The 25,978-nt window shown below is 43.0% G+C and overlaps 1 protein-coding gene across 1 annotated transcript in view; it reads right to left on the bottom strand.

Annotated features, from left to right (window-relative positions):
* The window catches only part of LOC144828012 (regulator of microtubule dynamics protein 1-like), a 334,350-nt gene that overhangs the window by 177,756 nt on the left and 130,616 nt on the right, over positions 1–25,978 (bottom strand). The window contains exon 3 of the mRNA XM_078686156.1: positions 20,485–20,574. Coding sequence (XP_078542282.1) covers positions 20,485–20,574 — 90 coding nt within the window. The remainder of the gene's footprint in view (positions 1–20,484; positions 20,575–25,978) is intronic.

Raw genomic sequence — 25,978 nt, 5'->3', positions numbered from 1 at the left:
TGCCTACCTTGATGAAGATCGAGACTTGACTACATCTCCCAGAAGGCCATCCTTCTGGGAGGAACTGAAATAGTATATAATCACGTGACACACTGGGCGCGTTGTACGTGATTCTTGTCTTGCTTTTGTCCTCCGTGGATGCGGACGCCCTCTTCCCGCGGATAGGATTGCCTCGGGACTGAATTCTCGGATTGAGACGCAAGATCCTTCTGAGCCGGCTGCTGTACCGTGATGGAGAATTCCTTTCCGCATTCCGCTCGGCTGAGCATGAACGCTTACTCCGCCTTAATTTCCTCTTGTCTCTTGCCGGTGCCGGGAGACGCTTGGGATTGCCCCCTCCTTAGACCCGTCGAGGAATTCCTCTGTGCTATTTTCGAATACCACTTGACGGAGCGGGTATTCTCTTCACAGCACGACCTTTCCTGTTTTTGGCTGGCGGCTCGCTGGGTCGCTTCTAGTATCCGGTGACACATGTGGATATAATCATCAGAACTTTGTTCTGGAGAGCTCTCCAAAGCACAGAGAGTTACAGTGTTCTTGGAGTCCTGGTAAGATCAGAATCATCCGGAAAGGATGGTCTGATTCGTGACTTGTTTATACTTTCATTTGTTCAGGGTATTCAAAACTATGGGCTGGCTCAAGGGAAACATTCCTGGATTATAGTTTTTTCCCGTTGTTCCTGGACCGGATGTGCTTAAGCACTTGTTTTACATTTTGGACAGTGTCTTTTTTCAAGCACCTGAAGTATTTCGGATGAGTCATTACCTTTTCCTGGTGCTGGAGATGCCATTAATTTAAGTTCTAGGGTGGGTGATTGGTGGTACGTATGTGGACTAGGTGGCATAGTTTCTTAAAGGAACAATATTGTCAAAAGATATTAACGGTATACTTTGTATCATAGGTGAGAACTTTTCAGCGGTGAGAGATGCATCTTGTCGTATGAAGAGAGAGAGAGAAAGGAATCATCTCCTGATAATTATCGGGTATGGTAATACACCTAGAGAGAATTATGTAAGAGTAGATAGAACTTTATAACATGTTAAAGTATTGTTTCTTTTGTTACAGGTATCCCTTTTCCACCGCAGTTCCCACCCTAACCCTATCCCTCGCTTGATTACTTCTGTGCTCTGTAATTATAATATCGTAGTCAGAGTACGGGGAAATCAGGAGGTGGACCCATTTGAGCATCATCCTGATCCTGAGGAGTTCGACCATCGTGACAGATACAACATGGTCAATCGCAATTACGTTCTATAATGCTATTAGGCTGGACGTTACAAAACCTTCGTTCCGGCTATGTGCCTTGGTGTTTAATCAACACTACGTCACAGTTTTCAGAATTGAATCTCACTGAGAAATAGATCAAATTGGCACAGAGGTGTTACATTCGCTGAAAAGCCAGCAATTGAATGAACAATCACTCTGCCTGTTACAATTTTCCATTTTCAGTATTGCCTAAAACATATACCAGCAGGCCTTTATGAAAGGTTGGGTAAAGAATACATCAAGACATCCTGGGAATTACCATACACACACAGATGTTGGAGTGGGGGGAAAGAACTGTTTCTTAGTGGTAATAATTATGAAAATACACTGAGCTGTTCTCTACTATGTCAGGGTATAAACTTACACGGGGCCTGCGATGGTTCCTCTAATAATTTATCCTGCCACCTGCAAGGTTCACCAGCTGCAGTGATTGATCCGGTTTTTGGGCAACTTTCTAAAGGAAGTTACATTATGTTGAATGATCACAGCTGCTGTGGCATGTTGCCAGGTCTAGCCTATGTCATAACTGTGACAGCCGGGGTCACTTGCTGTATTCAAGTATTGTTTCCAAAAACGAAGACAGACCGGGAGTCGCCACTTTGGCCTTCACTGAACATCTCTTCTATACGAATTGATACTTTAAGCAGAATGAAAGCCATTCTTTTACAAAAAACTGTACCATTGACCTCGGCCAAAGTGACGTATGATCTGCAAGTCGCAATGACTTCTGCAGAGATACACACCCTAATAACTACAAACTGCCCTATACATTTCTCAGAAATGTTAGGTCGTATCTTAAACATGTCTGATACGAGTGGTATTGTACATGTATTTAAGACTTTTTTTCTGGACTGTTAGCACCCTTTGAAGTAGTCCTAGGCATATTTCCAAACTTTGTGCACTCTGTGTTTGACAGACTGCCTCTCGTTTTGGGACTCGCAGCAGGGATATTTTTTTTACTCCTTCTGCTCCGTTATGGCAAGTAAAATCACCAACGATACCCAGATCATCATGGAAAACACTCTTGTGGCGATGAAGTGTCGTGAGTGCATAGTCCAAATTTTGGGATTAACTCATTTAAGAGAACTGAATACCACATGGTTTATGTCATTCAGACCGATCTAGCAAGATTGCATCCTACCTGTTCTACGATGCCTGCTCTGTGGAGAGGAATGCATGTTAGACATCTGTCTCACAATCCCAACAGTCATGCCAACGGATGTTGATACTTTGCTTGGACCAGTGATGGCTCATGCACTGTGTTGTCCCCAGCGGCTACCAATTCTGATGACGGAATTCATTGAGATCTCACAGACGCAGAATGCTGACGGTGAAGTACGAGAGGAAAGCGGAACACAGGTACCTTCCAATTCGAACATTGTTGATGCGACCAACGCTAAGGGAGATGCTTCGCATCTATGTGCAATTAATCTTCTTAACGAGGTAATCCAACTTTCACCTACAATGGTAGACAAATTCTTTAAAGACTTAGAAGATTTGCTGTTTTCTCCAACCAATGACACTGACTTTTGATTTGGCACACTGTGTTCTGAGCCATTTCATAAATGTATTTTCGTGATTCATTCGGATAGCATTCTCAAATGTGATCTATATGCGTTAAATGAAACATTGCTTTAAATGCGTACAGCACAAATGCTTTTCGTGTACATCCAGTAGTAAGTACCAATGCATTTTTATGTATTTTGGGTGGGTTTTTAACACATCATGTTTAGATATGTTTTAATGTGGTTAGAACTTAGTAATGTCGTACATAAGAAAGTGGAGTGGGTGTTGTGTGGCGTTTTAAGCTCGAAGTACATTTTCCTGATTCATGCCCTTATATAGGTACAATTCACATTGCCCTTATATAGGCATAGAAATCAATCCCTTATTTAGGCATAGCCCATGCTACCTAAATACAGGTATGGCTACTTCCACCCGTAAAAAACGTCACAACGACTTCTTGGAAAACCAGCAAAGAACAACTATTCCCTAGGGGTTCTTTCCTGACGTTCCTATGCCTGACTTTACGTCAAACAATGGCATTCCTAAACACCTTCTTTTTTTTTTTTTGTCCTCATTTGCCTTGCCCCTTACTTAGGACATACCAGCCACCTTGCGTGTCCCTGGCCAAAAGGTAGAGCAAAGATACTCTTGCCCATCTCTGGCGCCAGAACCCGAGAATGTTATCCTGGTGGCAGAGAGGTCCCAAGAAGAAGGGGGATTTTGGGAACTTAGGCTGACTCCATCTAGGTGTATTTCAACCTATAGGACCAAAAACCGTAACGACGCCAGACCCGGTCCAAGGAGTATTGATGGCATAATCATAGGACCCGGGAAAAGAAAGAAAAAAAAACCCGGAATACTATCTCCATTGTGTCAACAGATCCCAAAAGGCCAGGTTACGTTTATTGCAAGATCTAGCCATGTCAACCTTCGATATTTCATATCGGGACGTGAGCCTACCAGAATGTAATGGAGCAATTTTCTCAACCCACTGTATACAAATCTGCCTCCTAGCCAGCAAAATGGCATAGAACAAGAAGGATCTAGCTTTGCCGGTGATGCTGTCCTCCAAGCCAAAGATGATAAGTGGCAATGAGATTACTAATGATGTACTCAAAATGGAGTTCAGAGTAGACTTCACTTCCTCCCAGAACCGGCCGATGTCAGGGCACTCCATAAACATGTGGATGTCCGATGCTTCCAATAAATTGCATTTACTACATTTCTTGTCTGGGAGAAACTTGGAAAGTCTCAACGGTGTTATATATGCCCGATGGGCTGTGAACAGGTGGTTGCGCCTTAACCATGATGGCTTCACAACTTTATAAAGGAGCGCAAAAGATCTTAACCATACCTCCTCACACTGAAAGCCAGTCGCCTCTCCCCACAGCTTATCTGGGAGGGAAAATTCCCCACCGATTTCCTCCTGCAGCTGCCAATACCAGAAGGCCACCTCCTTGCCTCCCCTAGGTCTTTCCACTAGCAACTGCTCCAGGTAGCTTGACTTCCCAAAGTGTACGTCTTTACACCCCTGAGCCCTCCCCCAGCTTGCCAGCTGGATGAATTTAAATCTGGAAAGCGCTGGACCTATGCGATCGTGTAATTCATCCCAAGCTATTACTGATCCGTCCGCCATTAACTCTCCCCATCTTGTAATCACAGCCTCCTATAATGAAGAGGATAAGCTGTCCCTTAGGCACACCGATAGACCCGGAGAATCCCATATAGGAGCGAAATTAGAATAGTAGGACAGCACCAGTCTTTTTCTAATGGCTAACCATACCTTAGCCCATGCTGTAAAATTTTTAGCCTTATTTTTTTAAAGAATTTCTGGCTCCCAAACTTAAACAGAAATCCATCAGCTGGTAGATTTGCTCCGGTTAACATGGCTTTATACATTGTTCCCCCAGGAAGATTAGGTGGTGTTTTTAGAAGCATCCTGGAATAAGATAACTGAAAGGCCCATGCGTAGTATAATAAGTCAGGTAAGGCAAGACCTCCCTTTTCCCTCCTCCTCCTCAGCTTCTTCCATGCAATTCTAGTAGATTTGTAATTCCAAATAAAGGAATTAATCTCTCGCTGACACTTGTCAATCATCTTGACATTGAACCCTAGAGGAATGGCACCAAAAATAAATGTGTACTTAGGGAGAATACACATTTTTATTAGGTTCCCCCTACCCATTATAGAGAGGGGCAGGTGAGTCCAAGATTTCAGTAGGCCTTTACATTCCTTGGATATTCGGTCTAAGTTAGCTTGTGCAATAGTACCGATGTCTTGGGTAATACGGGTCCCAAGATAGCGCATAGAGGTGGTGATATTTATGCCTAACCGTAAATCTGGAATATTCCAGACCATAACCTCAGTCTTACTTGAGTTGATATTATAGCCCGAGACATTACCAAACTCTTCTGCCCTTTGGATCACAGCAGGGAAAGACAGTACCGGTCCGAGGTAAAGATTAAAATATCATCAGCATAAAGTGCTGTCCGCCTTTCCCACTCCTTAAATTTAAACGATGGAATATTTTCATCTGCCCGCAAAACCTGAGCAAACGGCTCAATATATAAATTGAAAAGGAGGGGAGAAAGCGGACAACCCTGTCTCGTACCTCTAGTGATCTTAAAGGGTTCTGTCAAGACCCCATTAATCAGCAACCTAGCCGAAGGAGCCTCATAAAGCAAGGCAATGGTTCTGCAAAAGCCCTTCCCAAAGTTAAACTTTTTTAGTACATCATTCAGATTGGGCCAATTGACCCTATCAAAGGCCTTTGCCGCGTCAAGAGTGAGGGTGGCCAGTGGAAGGGAAAAAGCAGAGGCAATATCTATTGCCCCTACCAAGTCGTGTGTAAGGTCCGAGAGGTGGCGCCCTTTGATAAAACCTTTCTGGTCTTGATGGACAATGGTACCTATTACTCTTCCCAATCTTGCTGACATTATGGTGGCAAAGATCTTATAATCACTGTTCAGCAACGATATTGGCCTGTAGGACCCACAGTCCGAAACATCCTTCCCTGGTTTTGGGATGAGAACAATTGTGGCCTCACCCCATGATTTTGGCGGTAGCATCCCTTCTCTTAGGATACCATTAAAAAGGGTCGTCAATACTTGGACGATAACATCCCCCAAAGCTCTATAGATCTCTCCAGGAAGACCATCTGGGCCAGATGCTTTCCCTTTTTTGTTTGCCGTATTGCTTCCCTCACCTCCGCCTCCGTTATTACCGTCTCTAGGCTGTTACTCTGTGCTATTGAGAGAGTTGGAAGTATAATCCCCTCCAGCCACGTGTCCCTTGCCGTCTGATCATTAGGTAGCTCTTCCCTATAGATTGCCTCAAAAAATTCAAAAAAGGCATTACCAATCTCTAGATTTGATACCCTTGGCACCGCCTCCCCATCTACCTTGATTTCTCTAATGTACTTCAGGGCTTGGTCAGATTTTATTTTCCATGCCAATACCCTGCCCGCGGCCTCTCCGAACTCAAAGTGGGAAATCTTACATGCTTTCCACCTTTTGTTAACCCTCTCCTGTAAGATGTTTTCTAGTTGGAGCTTTAGCTCAGCCAGTTTTGTCTGCTCCTCTAAGGAACCTAGACTGCCCTAGGTTTAACTCAATATCATTTCCTTGTATTTTTTACTCCGATAGGAAGCCCTACTAGTGATACACCCTCTTAGAAAGGCCTGGAAGGCCTCCCAGACCACAGCCAGGGATGAGGATTCAAGATTTATTTAAAAAAATTTAGTAGTTTCTGCGGCCAGAAAGTTGACTTCTTCTTCCTTGAGTAGGAGTGTCCGGTCAAATGACCAAGATGGATGTTCCATCCTGCTGTCGGATATAAGGGAAACACCTAAAAGGTATAAATATGCTTTCACTTGCTATGGCGAACTACGGTGGTTCGGAGCAGTTCGACTATCTACTTGCCCGACGCAGCTCGCTACAGCAAGTGCCGAAGAAAGCCGACTCTCCAGCTGACGCACTGATTAAGAGGCTGCCCTTCTCCTGCCGAGAATCCAGCTCCATTGTTTATAAGCTCCACTTGCGGGGTGTTGGGAAATCGAGTCACGAGACTGAAGATACCAGACCTCCTTCATTCTAAACAAAGGTATGGAGCTGATTAGAACCTAGAGAAACCGTTGGTAGATTCTTGGCAAAAAACAACTAAACCTATGCTACACAATACTTACTTCTTCCCGCGTACTAGACTTAGGTTAGGTACACTGGGGTAGGTGTATTTTAGAAGCACCAGTTGAGTGTTTTAGTTAATCTTATTTACGTATGTATTTTTATATGGCTTAGAAACCATACAATGCTATTACAGTATTATTTCATATTACTGATTATGCTGTACGTATTATACTTTGCAGTCTCCATACCGAGTGTAGCAGTTCACCTCTCTTGCATGAGAAAGAAGACTGTTCAATAATCCCTTATATTGAAAACGCCCGTCTCACTATTTCTCTGCAACTCTGTAGAAACAAAGCATGCACGATTGACTGAGTGAAATACTTATCTATTGTTTCCGCGACTCTGAGAGATACATTTCTTATTCTTGGGAAATAAAGATGTCATGTTTATGCGGTTGTCAGAAACTAATCCCTTCTTGTGATTTCAAGAAAGTTTCTAGTTACCTCTGAGCTAGCTGGCACTCACAATTAAGTTTAATATATTCGATAGAGAGCTAGTCGACAGGAGTCCTACGTCAAATCTATAGGATATATTATTCCAATGCGCAGAGCCTATTGGGAATATAGGAACTACACTACAGTGGCACTTACATCTGCCTGAGAAACGTTTGAATTACAGTTTGCAAGGATGTCAGCAAAATACAGTCGCTTTTAAGCACAAACATCCCACAGTATTTCGGTAAGCTTGTCCATTGCATTTTTAATGCTTCTAATACAGCCAGTATAGCACACTTTTTTAAAGCAATCAGGACTGGTTTAGTTAGTACCTTCCAGAACCCCTTTGGAGTCACACCAGCCTTTATACATTCTTTTTTTTACAGTGTTTTCGGGACATACTTTTGGTGTTATTCCTCATTTTCAGCAGTTTAGCTCTATTTTTGCTGCTCCAGAATGGATGTTCCATTTTGAAACCCACTGGTCATGGAGTTACCAACAGTCCAGCTGTGCTGTGAACACATGATATGATTTTTTGGAGCCCCTCCGCTCCAGGAACCGAATACTGACTGGTCATTGTCTTTCAGACCCACTTGGTTTACCTGTGTACCACCCATGTTTCATTGCCTGTTGTCTCTCTTCGACTGGGCACTCAACATATGTCTGACAATTCAAGTGACTGTTATGGAAATGAACCTGTTGAGGACTCCGATAAAGTCCCATTTTCAGAGGTGTCGTATGAACTTGCAGTTTCTTCAAGAGCCATGTTATGAGCTTCTTCCTTCTTGGGAGATGGGTACTTCGGCTCCAAGACTTTCAGACTTTGGCTCTAATGACACAGATGCAGGACAAGAGAATACTTCCTTAGCATCGGCTGATAAGGAGGATCATATATATTATTTGTAACTTTTGAAGGGGACTATTGCAGATTCACAATTTGATAAATATTGACCTCTTGGATGAGAGCTTGGGTGTCTCCAATACATGTAATTCAGCCATTTTTCTAAAATTTTTAGAATTCTGTTTTACGTATTATTCTGACTTTTTGTTTTTTTATACATTATAGCATTGCATTGAATATGATTGGCTTGTGTCTTCTAGTATTTTGTTAGTAACTGAATTACTTTCTCAACCATTGAGTGGGTGTAGTGAGTTCTTTTTTGGGCACACTTTGGTTCTCCCTTAGCTTGATGTTTGCTGACTTGGCTTTGCATGGCCACATATATTACACTTGTTTTCACAACATTGTTCTGGGAATATGTTGTACCCATTGCTTGTTATTCGGGGATTCTTTTTTAGATTAAGTCTTCACATATTGTGTAAGGTTTTTTTGCAACCTGACAATAATAAAGTGTACTGTTTTTCTCTGCTCATTCAGCAACAGCGCCTAACGTTTGACGCATTACCGTTGCATCACTGAATCTTTCCAATACAGTAGTTTTATCATATAAACTGTGACCGTTCCCTTGGGTGCTAGAGAGGCGGATTCCAGCAGAGAGGACTGTTTGGAATGACAGGCATGAACGACATGCAGCCCGGCTTGAACTAAGTTTACACTCACAATGTGGATCACCTAACTACATGCACCAGGTATGAGGTATTAGGCCAATACCAGAGAACTCAAATGAAGCCCTGTGCTCATACAGTAAAGGTAGATTTAGCCAGATCGATAATTTGTCATGATTTTGGATGCTTGTCTTGTATACCCTATTAATATTGCTAATTACTTTGCTTAGCTGCATCTGCCCAATGGTCGCAGCACATTTGCTCACTAACAATGATAGTTTCAATAAATATATTGTAATCTTTCTTCAAGTCTTTCTTCTATTTACTATGGTCATGCATGAGTTAGTGAGTAACAAAAGGGTAGGATCTGTTTATACAGTTTCCCTAGGGACTAGAGGGCTATGTTTGATATTGCCAAAATTACCTGCTACTCTGGGAAGGTAAGGAGTTCAGGTGAGGCACTGTGAGCTAGTCAGGATTAGGATCGACAGGTACTGATGTTGTAGAGACTCAGTCCTTACGTTCTAACTTCCGGTTGTCCTAACACACAGTTTTGCTTTACAAGCAGAATATGTGCAAAATCCAACTGAATAACTTTAGAAAATGGTCTCTGAAATTTGTAATCTGGAATTGAGCTGAACCTGCACCAACCAGACTATGGGATTTTGCAATCCTTTAGCAGAAAATGTAGTAAAAATCTGATAATCCTAACCACACTACACTTTTTCTAGAAAGGAGTTCAAGACTTGAGGAAGATTGGCTAAGCCACATTAGTAAACAAGAACATTAAAACAAAAGAATCAGGAACTTTGAAAGGAATAGATTGTACAAATTGAATTGTCCTCATGACATTTTCGATGCATGAATTGTTCCCTTTATGAGAATAGAAGCAAGGTCTAATATTGAGCAGCACTTATGATTTGAACTAGCAGACCCATGAGAATTGATTATTCAATCAAGCTTTGGGATTTGTGAAGCCTTTTGTGTTATGAATACAGGAGATTGGGGCATGCATGTGTCTGTAAGTGATTGGATGTGTGTACATCTTTTTTGTATTAGCCAAAGTTTTGTAGAAAAAAAGAACAAACATATCTGATGGAAAGAAAATTATCACCCTATTGTAAATAAGAAAAACATTTTATTACCATAAGTGATTAAATAAATAAATGTTGATGTGAATCAAAACTGTACTTAGCCCTTATCACATCCATGTCAAACGGTTGTGTATTGATGAAATAAGGTCGGAACGGGGTGCTTTTAGTAATTTTGAGTTCAAGGCTGCTAACTCCAGCCACTCTTCCCAAATGGAGCTGCTTCCTCAACAGCACGAAAACTCTCCTCTATAGATTTGAAATGAACAAAAGAAAACAAAGAATTCATGGAAGCGATTAATACCACAGTTCTGCCTTCTAAACTTAGCCCCCCACATACTTTCATAAACATTCTCTTAATGTGTAGGACTCAAAATCAGCCAGAGCAACATTTGATTTCGCAGATGATACCCTCCTGATCTCAAAAACTCCAGTAGGTCTGCAACGCCTACTCACTGGCTTTAAGGACTTCTGCGACGCAAGGGGTCTATCAATAAATGTGAGCAAAACCAAGTTCCTGGTCCTGAACGCTCGGAAGAAAACTGTCATCCCACCATCTCTGGATTCTGTCCCACTTGAAAGGGTAAAGGAGTTTGACTATTTGGGCATTCGTCTCAGTGACTCAATGAGCTGGCAACCCCACCTTCAAAAGGCATCGCTGACCCACAAGAAGGTGGTAGGAGCACTTTTGAAAGAACAACGGGCCTCGGTTCTCAAACCCATTGGTCCTGTATTGGACATCTACAGGGCAAGGCGGGTGAGCGCAGCCCTTTATGGATCCGAACTATGGGGCTTCCAGAATACAGACCTTTTGTCCAGAGCGGAAAACAAATTTCATAGAGACCTTAAGGGCCTGCCGCATAGCACTCCTGTTCTTCCAATCTTTCTAGACGCAGGTACTCGTCCCATAGGGGACCAGGCGAGGTTGCGCCCTCTCCTCCTTTGGGCACGCATCTGGAGGGTACCAGAATTGTCTAGCTATGCTGATGGTCTAAGGGAACTGCTCTTAACACCTGGTTGGTCCAAAATCCGTTGGCTCAAGGAAGTCAAGTGCCTTCTCATCGAACCTGGCCTTGAGGACGCGTGGGCTAATAGATCTGCCCCGCCCAAACAGACATTAAAGACGCTATATTGGTCATGGGTGATGGACACCAGAAATTGTAATTCCAAACTCTGTAGAACTTCTGTCGAATTTCTCTTGATCAAGGATGTCCCCTACTGTGAGCCATATTTAGACCTGATTACTAAATCTTGGGACAGGGCACTATATATCAAATTCAGGTTGGGGTTACTGCCAGTGGGAAAACTGATTGCCAGCTGGAGGGGATCGTCGCATTTATCTTCATTTTGTCCTTTTTGTAACAGTAGGCTAGAGTCTGTGCCCCACTTACTTTTCGTGTGCCCAGCCTATTTTGCCCCGCGCCGCATCTGGCTAAAGCCTTTGTGCCGGAGTCTCGGAACTAGATCCCATCTTGAGGCTCTACGAATTTTAAGATCTGACTCCTGCCCTCTGTTTGCTTCCTGTCTTGCTAAATTTCTGGCTTGGGCATGGCGGATTCGATCATTGAGGCTATCAACAGTACCCCAATAGCCAGCTGACTATCCCGTACCAATGTCCATATCGTCTTCATGTAAATAATGAAATGAAATGTTTTAATATTGTACTGAGTTTTTAACATTTAATATATATGTGTTTTTGTAATGCTTTTTAAGATATGTGCAATATATCGAAATAAAGCTTGTTTCAATCAATCAATCAATCATTTGATTTATTCCTCCATATTGTTGAGCAAGGTCTTGAGTAACCTTTAAAATTTTACACCAATCCTATTACAAACAAGCACAAACTTGACCGGTCCAGCCCAGCAATTTCCAGATGAATATCTAATTACTTCATCATTCAAGCTTTCTACGCTATTGACCACCAAGTATTGATTCAGAGATCACACAATACAGTAATTCAGGGTCTAGTTCTTAAGTAGATTGGGTCCCTCTTCTCTGAGAGAGCCCACATTTTCACTTTTTCTTATTCTGCTCATCATCATGCACCTCTTGGGTAGGTGGTCTCAAGATTCAATAATCACAACTTTTTCTTCATTGAATCCCTGTCCCACTTCATCATTTCATCAAGTATTGTCTGTGTTACAGCAATGCTGGTGGTACTCAGATCACCCTAAACTGGAAAAACCTTTGCATCTGGATACATGTGGCTCCACAAATGACTTCTTGCAGATGACCTTCTAAAATTGAATACATCTAAAGTAAAAAATCTAGATCCTTATCTGTGGATCAAATGACCCTAACTCCTTATGTCTTCTGGTGTGTGGAATCACCAAACAATTTCAATGGACATGAAGAAACAACGTGTGACCAGGGCCTCCAACCTCTCATTCCAAACTCAAGTTAACCAAGTGAGCAAAGGGGCATTCTCCACAATGAAAACTACACAATGTACGTTCACATGTCTTGGCCTTTCCCACAAGCCTCAGCAGCTGTAGTTATGTCATGCCTTGATAATGCCTAAAGACTCGTCATTGAGCTTCCTAGATTTCTAATCAACAAGTTACTACAAATCCAGAAAACCACATCCAAAAAAGTCCTAATTCTGAACAGATGTGCTCACATTACTTTACTCCTGCCCTCAAGGACCTATATTCGCTACTAGAATAGAATCTCCTTCTAACCCTTGAATATTGTGCACAGAGTGATCCACAGAGCAGGAGGACCAATACTTCAACAATGCAGTCTCCAAAACTGCCCCAGTGTGCATCTTTCCCCATTCAAAAACTTTCTCCGTAGAGACCATGCATACTCAGAGACATACTGGCAAAGAGAACAAAAATAATTAGCAGCCACCTAGAGTTCAAGGAATCAATAAAGAGCTGGCTATTCCTCAAATCATGTTTTCAAATGCCTACACATTTAAATGTATATAGTCACTAAATCCCTCATACTTTTACTGCACCTCACCTCAGACTTACGATGCTGAGGTGCCATCAGAACAGCCTCACATGCAACACAAAAATATATTATTATTAGGTCACATAATAATCAAGCTCTTTTGTTTATGCACAAAAAAGCAGAGTAGCCACTTAGACGATTAACCAGAAAGAGTTTTGAGGCCTTTTAAGGAGCAGATAAAAGTTTTAAAAATGCTACAAAACAGTGGAGTCTAAATATCTTCTCTGTAATTTTCAACTCCGTTTGTAGGCTATGTCCAGGGGGGAGAGGCATTCGGATTACCGAGGCGCTGAGGAGAACACGCTACACGCTACCTGCCACCTGCTTACAGCCACACGCTTCCTGACAAGGCTCCTGGGTTCCTACCGCTGCAGTCTCGCCGCGCCGCATTGCTCCATCTTGCGGCCCGCGGCTGGAGACTACAGCTCCCAGGGAGCCTAGCGGGGACTTCCGGCTTTGACGCTACATCAGCGGGAGGCTTCCTCGGTGGAGCGGGGGAGAGGCATTCGGATTACCGAGGCGCTGAGGAGAACACGCTACACGCTACCTGCCACCTGCTTACAGCCACACGCTTCCTGACAAGGCTCCTGGGTTCCTACCGCTGCAGTCTCGCCGCGCCGCATTGCTCCATCTTGCGGCCCGCGGCTGGAGACTACAGCTCCCAGAGAGCCTAGCGGGGACTTCCGGCTTTGACGCTACATCAGCGGGAGGCTTCCTCGGTGGAGCGGGGGAGAGGCATTCGGATTACCGAGGCGCTGAGGAGAACACGCTACACGCTACCTGCCACCTGCTTACAGCCACACGCTTCCTGACAAGGCTCCTGGGTTCCTACCGCTGCAGTCTCGCCGCGCCGCATTGCTCCATCTTGCGGCCCGCGGCTGGAGACTACAGCTCCCAGGGAGCCTAGCGGGGACTTCCGGCTTTGACGCTACATCAGCGGGAGGCTTCCTCGGTGGAGCGGGGGAGAGGCATTCGGATTACCGAGGCGCTGAGGAGAACACGCTACACGCTACCTGCCACCTGCTTACAGCCACACGCTTCCTGACAAGGCTCCTGGGTTCCTACCGCTGCAGTCTCGCCGCGCCGCATTGCTCCATCTTGCGGCCCGCGGCTGGAGACTACAGCTCCCAGGGAGCCTAGCGGGGACTTCCGGCTTTGACGCTACATCAGCGGGAGGCTTCCTCGGTGGAGCGGGGGAGAGGCATTCGGATTACCGAGGCGCTGAGGAGAACACGCTACACGCTACCTGCCACCTGCTTACAGCCACACGCTTCCTGACAAGGCTCCTGGGTTCCTACCGCTGCAGTCTCGCCGCGCCGCATTGCTCCATCTTGCGGCCCGCGGCTGGAGACTACAGCTCCCAGGGAGCCTAGCGGGGACTTCCGGCTTTGACGCTACATCAGCGGGAGGCTTCCTCGGTGGAGCGGGGGAGAGGCATTCGGATTACCGAGGCGCTGAGGAGAACACGCTACACGCTACCTGCCACCTGCTTACAGCCACACGCTTCCTGACAAGGCTCCTGGGTTCCTACCGCTGCAGTCTCGCCGCGCCGCATTGCTCCATCTTGCGGCCCGCGGCTGGAGACTACAGCTCCCAGGGAGCCTAGCGGGGACTTCCGGCTTTGACGCTACATCAGCGGGAGGCTTCCTCGGTGGAGCGGGGGAGAGGCATTCGGATTACCGAGGCGCTGAGGAGAACACGCTACACGCTACCTGCCACCTGCTTACAGCCACACGCTTCCTGACAAGGCTCCTGGGTTCCTACCGCTGCAGTCTCGCCGCGCCGCATTGCTCCATCTTGCGGCCCGCGGCTGGAGACTACAGCTCCCAGGGAGCCTAGCGGGGACTTCCGGCTTTGACGCTACATCAGCGGGAGGCTTCCTCCGCGTCGCGGGACGCGCGCGGGTGGCGCCGGGCGGAGCCCGGGCAGAGGGCGGGCCGTCTGTGGCCGTCCGGGGACGGCAGAGGACAGGACAGGCCGGTTCCCTAACAATCACCACACGAAAATCGGTAAGAGAAAACTCCAGACCTCGATTACAGGGGGTACCAGCAAAGTTAAAATTGCCCGCAAAACTAATGCATCTGAAAGCATCTTGACGTACTTAACATCAGCGGTGGGGAAGCTTAATAAAGAAATTGCTGAGACAGAACGGGAACTGGGCCTGGAAGGTGTAATTGTAGACTCTAATGAGACAAGGATACCCCTAGAACCAAATGTTATCATCTCCACTACTCACGATATCGCATCTGACTGCCAAAATATAGTGATTCATCAGGACCCAACAGTGGTTCCTGAGACTCTCGAGTCTTCTCAAATACCGGAGGGGGAAGCTAAAATCTGTAAAAATAGAAAAAGAAGGAGACTCATTAAGGCGCAAACCTTACGGTATAGAGTTAGCACCAAATCACGTCAATTCTCAACTAAACTGGAAGGTTCAATTAAAGACATGCTAGAAAGGGTACTCACAGATACCATTGAAACTATGTTGATTAAGATCTCAAGTGACATAGTAGAAACCCTAAAAGATTGTGTATCTGGTATCCTAAATAAATGCGAGAGAATGAACTCATTGTTGCTCCAAAAGGTGATGCACCACCTCGCTCTAGATCCCCAACAGACTCTGAAACACCATTTCCAACCTATGGAGGAGTCCAGTAGTGCTAACCCAGTACTTTTGCCTCTCAAGCCCACCACATGTGTCGCAACTTCTATATTTAAGTCAAAATCTGCTGATAAAACCCCCCACTCAACCCGACAGAATATTTCTGACCCTATAAATAGCCCCAGACCTGAAACCAGAGAAGAGGGTGCTGTAAAGACAGCTTGCCATAGAACGAGTAATGGTCAATACCCTAAACCTATGGTCAATTTACCCCCAGAGGCAACACCGTTTGTGGCAGTTCTGGTCAATGTACCAAGGCTTAAACAAGGAGATTCAGAAACACAATCAACCCTCATGGAAAATGTAAAGAGTTGGTGCGATAATAACTGCTCAGGACCTAGTGACATTTCTGCACTCATAAGCCTGGCGAGAAGAGTAACCTGGCTGGGTCCGTCCGCAAAATGCTTTTCTGACGATTGTGTCATCATCAATTTTAAAAACCCACATGTTTGCACAAGGTTATTTTGGGACGGAACAAATATCACTCATGGACAAATTTGTGCGGTTCCATTAGGTTTTTTCTACCCCTGCCCTGCACAAAGTCCCTGGTTGTCTAAAAATACCAAGAAAAATACCCCACGATCCAATGTGCATTTAGCTAACTGGGCTACCGAACCTTTAAATTCCCATTTGACTCATAATAATATCAACCCTGCGGCCTTGTCTTCAGGCCTGGAACTCAGAAACAGTTTTGACATTTTATCAAACCTTGATGCCAACATCTGACTGTCCGCGCAGAAGGGGGTGGAGGATCAGCCCGGAATTAACATTGACACTCGAAACGTGAAGCTAATGACATGGAACATATCTGGACTTCAAGCCAAAAGGGAAGACACGATCTGGCTGGAAATTATTAAGCAACATGATGTGGTTGCATTACAAGAAACATGGGACACTGAATGCAATTTCTGGGTTGAAGGTTATACATCCTTTTTTGTAGCTGCACAAAAATCGCCTAGGGGTAGGAGCAAGGGAGGCCTCGCGCTCTTAATCTCAGTAAAACATATGGGGGTGATGAAAATGTTAAATGTTAACTCTCCCAACTGTTTAATATTGGAGGTTCTGAATAATTCGGGGGAAAAAATCCTCTACGTAAACTTTTATAATTCCATAGATGGTACACAAGGTAGTGAAAATATTCTCATGTTGACAGATTTTTTAAATGATTACAAAAGGAGTCAAACTACATTTGTTCATTATATACTTCTAGGTGATTTTAATACACACATATGTCTTCTTAATTGTTATCATGATGTTTGTTTGGAAGATGATTATTTGACTCACCCGCATTTTGAACATTCTGTTAAAGGGGGAGCTTTAGAAGAATTGCTGATAAATTTAGACATATCAGAACCCGTCTTTGTGAATAATAAAGACAGAGTAGCAACATATAGTGCTAGGGGGAGCAACACTATCATTGATTTTATTTTTGGGTCACCCAGTATACTCAAAAATGTAATTTCTTATAATGCAACACAGACGGCATTTAGTGACCATAATCCGGTTATTATGGAATTAATTAACGCAAATCCTACCATAATAAATACCGGACCACATTTAATCTATCCTACTGTAATCCGGGCTCATGATCAAGGTAGACGAGTAAAATGGTCTAGAATTATTGCCGATGATTTTTTTAATGATTTGTGTGATAAAGTAAGTCTAGAATTAAACATTTGCAGAGACCCACTGACATCCGGAGGGAATGTTATTAAAGCCTTTGAAGTAATTTGCAAAAATGTTGCCAAGGCCCTTACGTGCAAACCTAACAACAAGACACGTAAAGAGCAAGGGTGGTTTAACGCCGATTGTTCCAAGGCACATAAAAACTTATTAGAAGCCTTGAAATGTACACCGCGTAATAGAGCAGAAGTGTCTAAACTCAGGAAGGAATATAAAATCACGACTGAGGCACGTAAAAGAGAAATTAAAGATAAGGCCTGGGAATCACTATATGATAAACTTACACTGAGGGACAGCGCCAAGTTTTGGGCTGTAGTGAATTCACCACTGTTTAATGGCAGAGATAATGAAATACTGGAGGTTAACATCACCGAGAAACAATGGCTGGACCATTTTGAAACTATCTATGGCAGTAAGATCCTTATAACCCCTTTCACCCCTACTGATTTTACAAACTCAGACACCCCACTAAGAATCACGGTGAAAGAAGTACAAAATGCCATAGAAAACACGGCTGGTGGTAAGGCCCCCGGCCCGGACGGGGTTCCCGCCGATATGTTCAAGACACACTCTCATGTGTGGTCCGTAGTTCTCGCAAATGTTTTTAATTTAGCCTGTATGGATAATTCTAACATACCTACCTCTTGGTCACACTCGATTATCATACCAATTTTTAAGAAGGGTCAAAGGGGTGACCCAAGGTGTTATAGACCGATATCGTTGCTCGACTCGTCATTCAAGATTCTAGGCAAAGTCATCTTAAACAAAATTAATAAATGGGAAAAGGAAAATGAAATTTTATGTAATACCCAATATGGGTTCAGGGTGGGGAGGGGTACAGAGGAACAGTGTCTTAACCTGTACATGACTATCTGTAAATATACTGTTGCTGCTAGGGGGGCAATCCATCTGGCATTTATGGACTTGTCCACAGCGTTCGACCTAGTTAATAGGTCGAAACTGTGGACAATACTTTTGGAGATGGGTTTGGACCCTGCTTTGGTAAACTTCATGGCCTATTTGCACAGTGATCTGACCGCATCAGTGCGTATGTCATCTGATGGTAAATGCACTGCTGGGTTTAAATCAGCCAGAGGGGTAAGACAAGGGTGCATTTTAGCGCCCATGTTATTTTCATTGTATATAAATTCACTGTATTCAGCTCTATCAACAGTCACACCTGATATACCTAGTATGGGTGGGTCCCCTCTGCCCCTACTGATGTATGCCGATGATACGGTCCTCATCGCCAGAACCCCCAACGGCCTACAGTTACTCCTTGACACTTTTGGGGCCTTTATGCAGAAATTGAATCTGGTTGTTAACATGGAAAAGTCCCACGTTATGTCAATTGGGAAAGGCAAGGATAACACAAAAATCTTGAGATGCAACGGTGTGACATTGTCTAAAGTTAAGACATTTACATACCTTGGTGTAATTTTTGACAATTTAGCCACCTGGACCCCCCAGATTGCTAACAAAGCGATAGCTGTACGAAGATCTTTTGCAGCCATACTAAGTTTCGCTAAGAGGCTGGGAGGGAAACCTATTGAAGCTATTCTTTCCCTATATAGAGCTAAAACCCTGGCTCTGGCCAGATATGGGGCCGGGATTTGGGGTCATAAGAACTTAGCCCCAATACAAAAAGAGGAGAACAGATCTATGCGTTCTCTACTGGGTTTACCACAGTCCACTTCCTCGTTCTCTGTCCTTTCGGAACTGGGGCAAGGACATATTGAGGACGCCCTTAACTTGGCACCACTACTGTTATGGGTGAAAGTATGGCTGAACCCTACTTTGTCATTAAATCGAAAAATTATCACCGACTGCATGGGGAGAGATAGAGCAATGGACATTAAATGGCTGAAACATATTAAATCCCTAGCTATACAATTAGGTCGTCCAGAATTGTACTGTAACCCGGAAAGACTTAGTAAAGATGATGTCAAATGGATGAAAGTCCAATTTTTAAACCTTAGAAACACTCACCGGGAAGCTATGGCAATTGAAAAAATTACAGTAAGGGCTCACTACATGGTAATTTCTACCATGACCATCCAGCCATACTTAACGGTAGTCAATAGGCCATATCATCGTTGGCTATTGACGAAATTCCGTTTTAACCAGATGCATCTTCTTTTGGGTGAATATCTGAAATGGAATAAGCCAAGGGACAATGCCCCGTGTAAATGTGATGCCTTTAATGATCAAGACTTGACGCATTTTGTATTTTTCTGTCCCTTTTTTGTTGAGGGGAGGAAAAAATATATCTTACCACTGCTGAGGGACATGGGATTCAAGCAAGTGAAACCCGCGTTGTTGTTTTTACAGCTCATGGAGACCCCTATTGTAATGTTTGGGGTTGCCAACTTTCTGGTAGCGGCGTTGCGTGCCAAACGGAAAAGATTATTGAATACTACAATGATGGAATGTGTTTTGGATTAGCTAAAGTTTGGTCAGATTAATTTTTGCCATCATGAGCTGTTCATTTTCATTTTTTCCCTGCTTGTTCACACCGTCAACAAGAAGTAACAAGACAATGAAATCAGTTATATAATCAATCTGATGATTTACAGGGTATTATGAATTTTATTTTTAATTGCTTAAACTGCGCCTGATTATTTCCCACACAATTGTATTAACTGTTTTTAACTGTGAATTTATGTAGATTATTTTATATATATGTGTGTAGTATACTTTTATGATTTTAAAATAATCGAATAAAGTATTTTTGACTCTGACTCTGACTCAGTTACTCTCCTTTGGATGTTTAGTATGAAGCGGTCACTTAATTTTGAGTTCTCGATTGACAACAAAGAATTTGTAAAGTAATAGAATAGGAAACACACTGCACTTCTCAAAACTCACAAATATGCTAACTGTGTCCTGTCCTACTATAAATTCCAGATAGAGTAATGTATCATCAGTGTACCAAATAAGTAGGATACCTGCACTTTGTCATTTTACTATTACTTATTTTTTTGTTATCCAATACTCTTGTCACACGAAAGTATGCTCTTACCATTACAATATAATTTCTATGTTTTGATTTACCTTGATACAATGGGACTTAGTAAGATCACTAATTTATTTTAAAAATGATTTTTTAGAGGCAGGAGGTTCATTCGGAAGTTAAGGTTCACATGCCAAATATTACATTTATTGGGTAACATATATATTAATGGAAATACCTCGATATGTTCCTTTACTTCAAAGGCATTTGCAATTTGTGTCTGGATACCTTCATACTCTCCAATATCATTTAGTGTGATGGCAAACCACTTAAAGTTAAATAAAAAAGATAACAAAAGGTGGCATTAGTTTACTAAATATGACAATCGATTTGGCAAAATACTTTTTGGAGAATTGAAGTGCGGTTGTACACAGAAGAGTATCAAATTGAAATGATATTGACATTTCGATAGTTCTAGTCTACATAACTCTCTAAACATTACAAAATATACTGATTGTGGTTACTTTTCAGCTGAATTTTACTTGACATGAAACATTGGTGTTTGTGCAGAAATAGCCAATAGGACTACCATTTTAGACATTCTGTTCTTAGACAGTGTACTATTAACATAACACATTAAACTAGAGCTATGAGTCTGACAACAGTTTCCTTTCAAATTATAATAAATGTCTCCAAGGTATGCTGGTAGCACAGTAGGTCCATCCCATCAGTAAACCATAAGATGGTTCAAAAGCAATCCTAGTAAGGCTGTGCATCTTCAAGAGGCGGCTGTTCCTCAGGAAGTAGTAAGCCAAGGAAAGAACCTACATTTTCTCAAATATTTTCCTGGTCATTTGGTCTCTGCAGAATTCTTGCATAGGAGACTTATCTAACATTTCATGACATTCAGTGACAAAAATTGGATCTGCAGCTTGTCCACTTTCATGTAATACATTTCTTAGCAAAAAGAGGTAATCCATTGCCTTACATGTTTACGGTGTTGTGCGCTTCCTGAAAGATTTAGAACAATGGATGTGATGACCATCCTTGAAATAATGTCTCAATAATATCTACTTGTGAGAAGGTTTTTTAAAACACCGTTTTTCTCTTCCATCCTGTTATGTTATGTTATGTTATGTTATGTTAGTCTGAATTTGTAGAGCGCACGTTCACCGCACGGTTTCTTGGCGCTGTGTGCCGCTGGGGAACCCGTCCTGGATTTCCCTGTGAGATGGTCCCTGTTGGGCATCCCCAAGGTGAAGCCAGGCATCCCCAGCAGCAAGGAGGCCGTTGTGGAGATTAAGCAAGCTATCCTGCACACACACCATTCAATTATTGGTACATTTAGGTACAACTGCTATTTCTGCTTTGGCCAAAGTTAGACCACCCTTTCATTGGATACTAGTCTGGTGGACCCAGAGATGAGCCATTACAGAAAATGCCTGCATGAGAAATAGCGTCTTGCTTAGGGTAGGTCACTGGCCTGCTTCAGGCATATTTGGGACTCAGATGAATAAATAGGCATCCCTGAGTTATGATCTATCACCCACAGAAATTATTGCTAAAGGATAATCTGTTCAAGAATGCCAATGACGGATCTCTCAAACAAGCATTCCTATTGACAAAGTGTGTACTATAATTAAAAATTATATAAATACATCAACAAAGAGAGTTTGAGGTCTGCTTGGACGAAGTTAAAGCAGCTCTAGCATAAAACCTTTTATGTTAAATTAAAATACGATAATCTAGCTTTGAATAGACTTGTATATTAATGGAATGCCTCTTCTGAGAAATCCATGTATTGTCTTAAATGCATTAATCCTTTTCTCAATCTTCCATAAGAAACATAGGAGGAAGGTCACAATTAAAATTGCGACAACTGGACACATACCCTTAGTAAGACCACACCCTCGTTGGGCTCCAATCCACAAGCAGCTAATACTAAAATCTCAGAATTGTAAACCACTCCCTAGATATAATCATCCCCAAGAAGAAAATCATTCAGAAAAATATAAATAAGTTTGCCCCTAATACTCCCCATATTATAATTCTTAAAAAACACTGTAAGATTGCAGAAATGGAATGGAGGAAGGATTATGCAGAACACAGAAAAAGAATATCAGGATACAGTTAGAATCTATCACCTAGAAATTAGATCAGCCTAGGCCTCCCTCTATGAAGCAAGAATTAATGAAGATGCAAACTCCCCGAGGAAGATATTTAAAATTACCAAAACTCTGCTGGAACCTAATTCCAGCAGGCCACCCTCTGAATCCTCCAATGACTGATGTAATGCTTTGGCCACCTACTTCAAATCTAAAATTAATTATATCTACCTCTCCTTTCAAAAGCTAGAGGAAGATATTTAAAATGATCAAAACTCTGCTGGAACCTAATTCCAGCAGGCCACCCTCTGAATCCTCCAATGACTGATGTAATGCTTTGGCCAGCTACTTCAAATCTAAAATTAATTATATCTACCTCTCCTTTCAAAAGCTAGAGGAAATTTCTTACCACACACTCCCTAGCTCCCCTTGCATTACTGAGGAGTCTAACACACCCTTCCTGTCGGAATTCCCCCCCCGCCCTCTCTCAATACTTTTGCTTTCCTTTTTAGGAAAATTAAATCTGGTTCCTCACTTCACTCTGCCCCACCAGCAATCCTAGTTCTTGGAGCAAATACAGTATGCCCCACAGAGCTTGAGATGGTCAACCTTTCCCCGGAGAAGGGGTTCATGCCTCAACCATGGAAATATGTCCTGGTAAAAGCTATCTTAGAAAGCCTAATATTGATCTGACATACCAAGGGAATTCTCGTCCAATTTCCCTGCTTCCAGGCATAAGTAAGGTGGTATGAAAGTATGTTAAAGGGCATCTTTTAGAATTCCTTGAGGTGAACTCCCTGCTGCACCACACACAAACCGACTTGTGGCTGAAGCACAGCTCTTTTAGGAGTGGTGGAGGACACGAAAAGGACATTTGATCAAGGGGCTACAGTTGCTATTATACTTCTTGATCTTAGCACAGCCTTTGACACTGTTGATCACCATACACTTGTAGAGAGGATTCGTACGGCCAGTGTTGTAGGGAAAACCCTGTATTGGCTTAGCTCCTTCCAGGTTTTTGACAAGGCCTGCTCCTCTGCAATTTTTCCAGACACCTGTGGAGTTCTGCAGGGTAATCTCTGTCTTGGTCCCCCTCCTACCCCCAATCCTGCTATAAAAAGTTTGGGAATGTGACTGGAAAATAATTTGTACCTGGAGACCCAGGCTATTAAACTTTCTGCAATTTTTTGGGGAATCCTCCGTATGTTACGCAAGATCCTGCCTTTACTTCCTCAGCCCTGGAGGAGGCTTGTAATCCAGGCTCTGACTCCTTCCCACCTGCACTACGGCAACTCGCTCTAACTGGGTGCTCCCAAGGCAGTTATTCGAAAACTTCAATTTGTGCAAAAACTGCTGCAGGTATGAGTCAACCAGACATGGTACGAGAGAGCTCGATTGGTACCTGTTGCCTAAAGAATTGAATTCAAATCTCTGTGCATGCTACATAGAGCCTTCCATGCATGTGGTCCCCTATTTCCCACCACCTTGTTACACCATACTTCCCCAAAAGGCTTCTTTGATCCACTAATTCACAAGTGGCCTCCGTCACCACAATTACAAGAACTAGAAGTAGAAGGCGGTCTTTTCGCTTTAAAGAGGCCAAGCTCTCGAATGCCCTTATCTTGACTATTCAATCTGCAAACAATGAGATGTATTTCCGAAAATCCCTTAAGACACTGCTTTTTAAGAATTGATTTTCTAGATAACTCCTTTGTTCTCTTTGAGTAGTTCTCTCACCCTGTTAGCTCCGGGATGCCTACGGGTCGCCACATGCTCTATAAATCCCTTAGCACAGCATATCATAGGAAGGGCTGCTCTTAAATGACAATGGAGAAAGAATAGGAAAATAATCAAAAAAAGACAAAGGCAGCTCTGTTTATATTTTTCCAATGAAAAGTCAATTGGGGGATAGAAACCAAAAGCAAATGAAGGTAACATGGAACCTTCACCTCTGGTACGTAGTGGTTTAAATGAGTTTGGAGGTTAAGTGAAGAAGCTTCACAGGACATGTTAACAATAAAATGAGTAGAGACGGACAATAATGAGGTAAAAATGGGAACAAGGATAAAGAACCTAGTAAACAACCTATAGAGAAGCTACTGGAATGTACAGATGTTCAGTGTGATCTTAGAGGACAGGGTATCCAAATAAAGACTTTCTCACTCAATTCATTGTTACCTGTAAAAGATAAACAACATATTATGGAGTATCAGTCATTTTGCATAAGAATAATAGACATTTTTACTGAGTGGGGCCCAAATTCGATTTATATCTGGATCAGTTTAGAATTCTGAAGATTTTATGGCATCCATCTTTATCAAATGTTTCATCGAATGACATTTCTCTTGTATCTATGACCCATGATAATGACATTAATTCTGGCCAGCCAAATGCTATAATGTATTTTTATTCAAAGTAGTGGTAGATTTCGTTTTGAAAGATACTAATGACCTGGTGGGCTTTGACATTTATGAATTAAATCTAAGTGAGCCTGGTAGGATTAGAAAGCCCAATATGTCAGATGATTATCCTACCCGTGTCCATCAATAGCCAGGTATTGGAAGAATAATAACAAAATTGGACTGGGTTCATGGAAGCTCATCTAAAAAAAATATAGGGCTTAAAGGAACAAGACTTAAATTGGATCCCAGCAGAAATAAATGCCTGGACGATAGTCCCAAAATCGTGTATGTCCTGATAAAAATAGTTTCTGTCTCCTGACTTGGTACATGGCAGGGCTTAAAATAAACTGACAACATGTTAATATTAGATCTGGGGGTCTCTAGTTGGCAATGGAATTCACCTTTGTCCAAATAGGGACACTCATATCTAAGTCAGGATAAGGGGAATACACTCTTTAATAACCCCTGCTCACCCCCTTGGTAGCTTGGCATGAGCAGACAGGCTTATCTCAGAGACAGTGTGTTAAGCATTTGTGAATATACACAGTAATACAGTTAAAACACTACAGACGGACACAACACAGGTTTTATAAAATAAGTATTCTTTATATAGACTTAAACACAAGACCACAAACGCCAAAAATCCACAATACTACACTTAAGATTACTTAAAAGATGATTAAAGTTGCTTAGTTCAAGTTGTTGGTAAATGCGACAAAGTTCTCAACAAAGTACCTGGATGCTTAATGCAAAGTAAACAAAAGGCTCCCAAAAGGGAGATGCGTCGGTTCTGTGATCCAGGCGAGAGGATGCGTCGTGCCTCAATGCTTGCGCAGAGTAGGGTATGCGTCGTGATCCTTACCTGTGCGGAGGTGATGCGTAGATTCTCGGCCTGGGGCCCGTTGCGGTGCGCAAGATGGCGCCTTGCTGCGATGCAATAATCCGGTTGCGATTCGAGAAGATGGCGCCCTAGATGCGGGGATGCAATGACGATGCGATGACGCCCTGGCAGCCTTGCGACGACTCTGTATTTTGGAGCCGCGACAGGCACTGTGACACGCTTCTCCGGTGATGAGATGGCGAGTCTCACAATGGCGTCACGCTTCTCCGGTGATGCAACAGCAGACAGCTTCGACGAACACACGCTTCCAGGGAGATGCGGCAAAGGCTCGCTTCTCCGGCGATGCGACGATTTCAGCGGCGGCGGCGAAACACTTCTTCTCGA

Source organism: Lissotriton helveticus, chromosome 4_1 (assembly GCF_964261635.1).
Source record: "Lissotriton helveticus chromosome 4_1, aLisHel1.1, whole genome shotgun sequence".
In the NCBI taxonomy this organism is placed as follows: domain Eukaryota; kingdom Metazoa; phylum Chordata; class Amphibia; order Caudata; family Salamandridae; genus Lissotriton; species Lissotriton helveticus.
Note: the sequence above shows the minus strand (reverse complement) of the source record. Positions and strands in the feature narration are given on the sequence as shown.